General features: G+C 37.5%; 1 protein-coding gene across 4 annotated transcripts in view; it reads left to right on the forward strand.

Moving 5' to 3' along the window:
• Positions 1 to 6,332, forward strand: part of ARID4A (AT-rich interaction domain 4A) — a 48,998-nt gene extending 42,666 nt beyond the window's left edge. For all 4 annotated transcript variants that reach the window (XM_053979652.1, XM_053979655.1, XM_053979656.1 and 1 more), the window contains 3 exons: positions 1,367 to 1,582; positions 1,807 to 1,953; positions 2,418 to 6,332. In XM_053979652.1, the coding sequence (XP_053835627.1) occupies positions 1,367 to 1,582; positions 1,807 to 1,953; positions 2,418 to 2,521 (467 nt within the window). In that variant the 3' untranslated portion in view covers positions 2,522 to 6,332. The remainder of the gene's footprint in view (positions 1 to 1,366; positions 1,583 to 1,806; positions 1,954 to 2,417) is intronic.

Here is a 6,332-nt window from a genome sequence, read left to right on the forward strand (position 1 = left end):
CCCTCTCAAGGTTTTTAATTTTTATTCATCGTGATTATTGGTGATAAACTGGAGAGGAGTTCTGAGCTCTGTAGTGTAACTGGAAAAATCTCTTGCTTGTTTTGTGTTACTTATAAAAATGTCTAAATTATTATTTATATTACTAGCTGGTATGCATTTACCATTATGCTGATTTTTAAATATTGCAATGGTTATGAATTTGGCAGAGGGCACACTTAAAGTCTTAAAACAGGTGTTTCTCCTGGGGAAAAAAATCAACGTTCTTGAAATATAGAAAAGTGTTGCATGCTAAAGAAAAGCTTTTCATCCAAAGGGATCTTGTCTAGTTTTTCTCTCAAGCATCTATTTTATAACTTGCTGTGGAAATCTGGATTTTTGTGCTTCTGTAGCTCATTTTTTTCAGAGAATCACAAGGTGGTTTGGGTTGGAAAGGACCTTAAAAATCATCTTGTTCCAGCTCCCTGCCATGGGCAGGGACACCTTCCACTATTCCAGGTTGCTCCAAGTCCCATCCAACCTGTCCTGGAATACTTCCAGGGATGGCAGAGCCACAGCTTCTCTGGGAACACTGTGCCAGGGCCTCACCATCTTTAAAATAAAGAATTTCTGTCTAATATCCCATCTATCCCTGCCCTCCCTCAGCTTAAGGACATTCCCTCTTGTCCTGTCACAACATTTTTGACAATCATTGCATGACTGAATCAGTGGTTCTGGCTTTGTGGCAAGACTGCTATATTTTTAAATATCAAACTAAAATACTAATTATCTGACATATACTATTCAGATATATTTAACATGCCTGTGGAAAACTTGGCAGTTATTGTGGGAATCTAAAATATTTCAATATATGAGCTAAAAATTTTCTGTTACATGTTGAACTTCTGTTGTTTTAGTCATGTTTCAGAATTGTTCCTTTAGATGTGTAAAGCAGTTTGACAACTGAACAATCATGTGCTACCATTACCCATAGTAATACAGGTTTAATCTTTAAGGGGTTTTAATGTCTGCATTATATTAGAAAGCTAAAATAGGTGATGGAAGACAGTTTATCAGTGCTTTAATATTCTAATTTTGGTGCAGTTATTTATTATTTCTGTACAGAAGTTTGGCTATTACTTTTTCACTAGGCCTAGTCAGCCCTTGAATTCTCCTGCACCAGCCACGGTGATTCCACTTGAGAGTTCAGTGCATGATGTGTCTGATCAGATTATCCATGAAATCTGAGAGCATTATTCCTTGGGTGTGTTTTGGGATCTTCTAAGCAAGAAGCAGCAGGGATTTTAAATCATTGTTTCTTTACTATAACCCCGATTTTTAAAATGTCAAGGTGAAGGTTTGAAGTCCAAATTAATTCTTTTTCCTGCAGGACAAAGCAGTGACAGTGAAGATCTCCCTGTCCTGGACAGTTCCAGTAAATGTACTCCTGTCAAACACATCAATGCATCCAAACCACAGAAGATTTCCCGCTCCCCTGCCAGGGTGATTTCTCCTCACATCAAGGATGGAGAGAAGGACAAGCACAGGGACAAGCACCACCACCAGAATGCTTCACCCAGAGTGTACAAATGGAGCTTCCAGCTCAGTAAGGATTCTTGAAATGATTTGATTACAGGGAATTTGTGAGAAAATTTGTTCTGAAAGAAAAACATGGAAATTTTGGGATTCTAAATTAGGTGTGGGCCTTTTCTGGCGTAGTTATGGAAATGTGTTATCTTCCATGCTGTGCCTTACATCCTCTTAAGAACTGCATTCATATGCTTAAAATCACCTTGACAAAGCTATTTTTTCTTTTCTTTCTACTTGCAGATGAACTGGACAATATGAGCAGCACTGAAAGGATCTCCTTCCTACAAGAAAAACTCCAGGAGATAAGAAAATACTACATGTCCTTGAAGTCAGAAGTAGCAACCATAGACAGGAGAAGGAAACGATTAAAAAAGAAAGACAGAGAAGGTGAGGTTGAGATTTGCTTTATGATTCCCATGAGGGGTTAATTTGTTTGGAAGTGCATAATTCAGAGCAATTTGAGTTTAATTAATGATATTTTAGAAGAAAGGAAAGTGTTACCATCTGTTTGTATATGTATTTAGAAAGAATATTTGTGGCTTTTTGGAACTTTAACCTGACAGAAACGTTTGCTGACTTATAACTGTGTAGTAGAAACTTGGACTTCCCAGTGCAAGTATCTCCATTAGAGAAATGCAAACTCATCTGAGTTTCCTTTCAAATAACTGGGGAAGGCTAATCCTGTGTCTGTGACTACAGCAGAGAAAGCAGATGGCAAAACCTCTATATCAGTTTTTTGTGCCTGTGCTACTGCTTTGATGTCTTTTACACAACCTAAGAACCAAGGAAACCTTCCTTGTGAGCTGTGAGCTTGGACAACCTAATGCTGATCTGTTGTTCTGTGTGTTCAGTGTCCCATACAGGAGCATCCATGTCATCTGCTTCCTCAGACACTGGAATGAGCCCCTCATCATCCTCTCCTCCCCAGAACGTGCTGGCTGTGGAGTGCAGGTGATAAACATTTCTCTGCCTTGCCAGCAGCTCGCTGCCATGGACATAAACCCTGAAATTCAGCCACAGAAAGCACTCAACTGGTTGGACATTGCCAAGTATATCCTGTACACACTTCCACTGCTGGACTGTACCTGTTCCCCCCTCCTACCCTCTTCTTTTGTTTAATTTACTGTTCAGAGAACTTAAGCTCATTGGTAACTGAAGGTTTGTAGGCACAATGTGACATCCTTGTCATTGTGTTTGTTTTTGTTCCTTGTTTGTTTCTTTTTGTTTTGGGTTTGTTTTTTTTTTTTTCCTAACACAGAGGAAGGGCACTTATCAAATTCGCAAAGTTATGTCCAATGAAGCATTCAGGTGTTCTAGGGTGATCTTAAAAAAAAAAAAAACAAAAAAACAGCAAGTGCACCAAGCAGATATCAGAGTATTATCCAAAAGAACTGAGTAACTGCTGCACTTTCACCGAGCTGTGGGTAACTCTTGGTGAGTAGTTCCTCTTTGTGGAAGCACTTGCTATACAGAACTGCCAAAGTATGTGTTCAGCAATGTGCCCAGTTTTAAAGCTGTAAATGGGACAAAATAAATTGTGAAAGGAAGTGTAGTTGACTGAAAACTACAGTTGTAATAAGTCTTCCACTTTTTATAGGATTTTTGAGCACACAATTATGCAAATGTTTTAATGTTTATTAATGTTTACAGTGGAATTGTGAATAGGTTTTCAGTGGACTATCTTATCCCTTGACAAAAATATTTTGTCTTTTTTCTATGTAATTTCAGAGTTTTTATTTTGTTACAAAAAGACGAAAAATGAAATATATAACAACAATGAAGTTATTTAACAAGATTTCTAAAGCTGAAATTTTTGTGTAAAATAAGGTATCTTGCAACTTGTTAAATATATTTATTCAGACATTGGATGTTGTATTTTTATGTATTTTTTAAAATATTAATAAAATTGGAAAAAAAAAATTCTAGGTTAGTTCACTCTTTGGACAAAACATCCTTATCAGTTCTGGTTCTTCAGGAGGAGTTATCCAGTAGCCAAACCTGTACTTCCAATGGGTCTGTCTACATATCCTCCAACACACAGATCTGCCAGCAGGCATCTGGGTTCAAATAAAACCTGATTTGGAAACTTTGGCAGTCCTAGTACTTAACCTTGTTTGGAGGAACAAAATTTATTGGGTTGCCCTTTAAGATGCTTTGTCACAAGTTCTTGTGTTTGCTGTACTGCCGAATAAATTTATATCTCCCAAAGTTGAGATGCACCAATAAAGTAAAAGCAACTGTGTGTGCTCTGCCTGTGGATTGTCCCACGGGCAGATGCAGCTTGTAAATAACTCTTCCAAACCCATGTATTTAAAGCAGTTTGCATATACATTATGTATAAAAAGTGATTTTTTAAACAATTTTTTTATTCATGTTTGTACATTGAAAGGGGGTCTGAGCCCCTTTTTCTGTGTTTAATATGCTGTAGAGTAATAACATAGATGCTCTAGACTGTATATCAGGATATTCTGGTTCCACACAGCAGAAGGTCAGGAGGAAACACTAGTGATGGCGTAGCATTACTAAAATTGATGTTTCTTGAAATTTCATTTTACAGCATTTGTCAACTTGTGATTCCAATTCCTTCCATTTTCGCAGAAAATTAAAGAAAAAGTACTCTTGTAAATGCACTTTTTCTGTCTTTTCTTAAGCAAAGCAGAAGTATTTCAATGTAAGATAAATATGGAGCTCACTAGACAGCGCTAATAAAGGCCATGTTTTAAACATAGGCTTTATATTCTATTTTTATTTAAGTGATTGTTCTTGTAAATGTCTGGACTTTACCCTAAATAGGAAAGTTAATCTCCATAAATTACTGTAAAGACTTTTTTCAGAGCTAACTTGTTAATCTTCTAATAGCTACGAATAAAAAGCAATACTCATTTAAAAGGAAGTAACATGGGTCACATGTTTAATATTTACAGAAGCAATCTAAAATCCAGAGAAATAAGAGGATTAATGACATCTTGTGCAGATCTGTGATATCTAACCTGTGTGCACACTGTGAGATCTTAAACAGGCACAGAGCATGGAGGAGCTGCTGCCCTGGTCTGGATGTTCCCCTCGTGTGCTCTCAGCTGACTGCTGCTCCTGTCTCTTAGGAATGTTTAAAACCCTACTTGGAAGGCTCCAGGTATGCTCCCATGGACCATGGAAACTCATTCCAACCCACTGACAGGGAGAACTTCCTCCCTTGCTTCCTCTCCCACCTTCTTCCCTGACAGTGCTCACTCCAAAAACAACTGGTGTTACTCTGGCAGAGCACTGAACCTGCAGGAAAAGATGCATTTTGTGCCAAGCCACTGGCAAAGCCCTCCAGCATGTCACTGATTTCCTGGTTTTTATCTTCCTGGGAAAGAGCACATCAGATTATTCAGTAGAAGTTTGCAGTAGTTTCCTGTGTTGTTTAAAAATATCATGGGGAAAAGAAAACTAACTGGGATCATTGGGCTGTCCTGGGTTAAAGGTGAAATCAACAAGAAACCTTAATAAAATCTACGATTTCTAACTCTACAATAATCCCCTTATTAAAGCCTTGTTGATATAAATTCCAAAGTGTCTTTCACTGGCTGGAAGTTTATCCTGTTGAAGACACAGTAATTATGATTATACAGAATTGGGATTTTTTTAAATAAGAGATTAGATTGTGTTTCTGAGACCAAGCAGCAATAAAGCACCCTTTTGGCAGTCTTGGTGCTGTTCTCATGCCTTCTGATTTCCCAGGTTTTCCTCAAAATGATCCTTGCTATTTCAAGCTTCCTTAGGAGGTTAAAAAAAAAAAAAATTAAGATATGGGATCCAACACTGTTAAAAAGATCAAGGTTGTAAGAGAATCTTCCTCAATTTTCTGCAATTGATACGAAGAGCTGTCAGATTGCTGGCAGATAACTTACTTTTGTATTAGCAAAAATCTGAAAGATGGAAAAACTCAGAACGTTTCCAGGCAAGGAGATAAGGTAAGATTAATTTCCTTACTTGTTTTAGTTTTCACTTTCCATCAAGTGTATCAGCTACATTTGTACTAATGAGTTTTTATTTTCTAATATGAAAGTTTAGCAACACCCAGTTAAATCCCTGCTTGGTTTTGGCTCCTCCATCAGGTTGCTGGTGGCTGGGAAAGTTTCTCCTGTTTAATCAGCCTGAACAGATCAGGCAAGAGAAGCAGAGTTGTCAGAACAATAATGACAAGTCATTGTTTTGACAGAGGTTAAACAGATTTTCAGTAGTAATTATCAGTGAATGAGAAGCATAATAAGGGCAAAGAAATGTGTGGTTTCATGAAGGATGATGTATATGACCTTCACAAGGAGCAGCAGAAAAGGTGATTAAATCACTGTTTGTGCTTTTATGCATGCTTCAATCTCATTTTTTAGAAGGTGCAGTATTAGAATAGAAGGAAGTTTTTTAAATGGTTACATATTCTCATTTTTTGTAGGGGGAGCCATGCAGAAATGGCTACCAAAATTACTCAGGATGGCTTTGACGTGGAGCTGGGAAGAGAATCTGAATCTAAGGATTGTCAGCTCCTGTGCCTCAGTCAGAAAATCCACTGCTGAGAGAGCCTTCTCTTTGCAGACAGGTTTGTCAACCAGGTGGAATATTACATTAAAAAATTAATACTTTCATAACATGTTCTTGTTTTTTTCCCATTAAAAATATTCTTGGATAGCTGAGGCAGCCACGTGGATTTTCTGGGCAGCATTTACTGGAATTCTTTAACAGCAGTACGTCTTAAGAAATGCTGTTGTCTTCTTTTTAAGAAAAGA

This window comes from Vidua macroura, chromosome 6 (assembly GCF_024509145.1).
Source record: "Vidua macroura isolate BioBank_ID:100142 chromosome 6, ASM2450914v1, whole genome shotgun sequence".
Taxonomy (NCBI): Eukaryota; Metazoa; Chordata; class Aves; order Passeriformes; family Viduidae; genus Vidua; species Vidua macroura.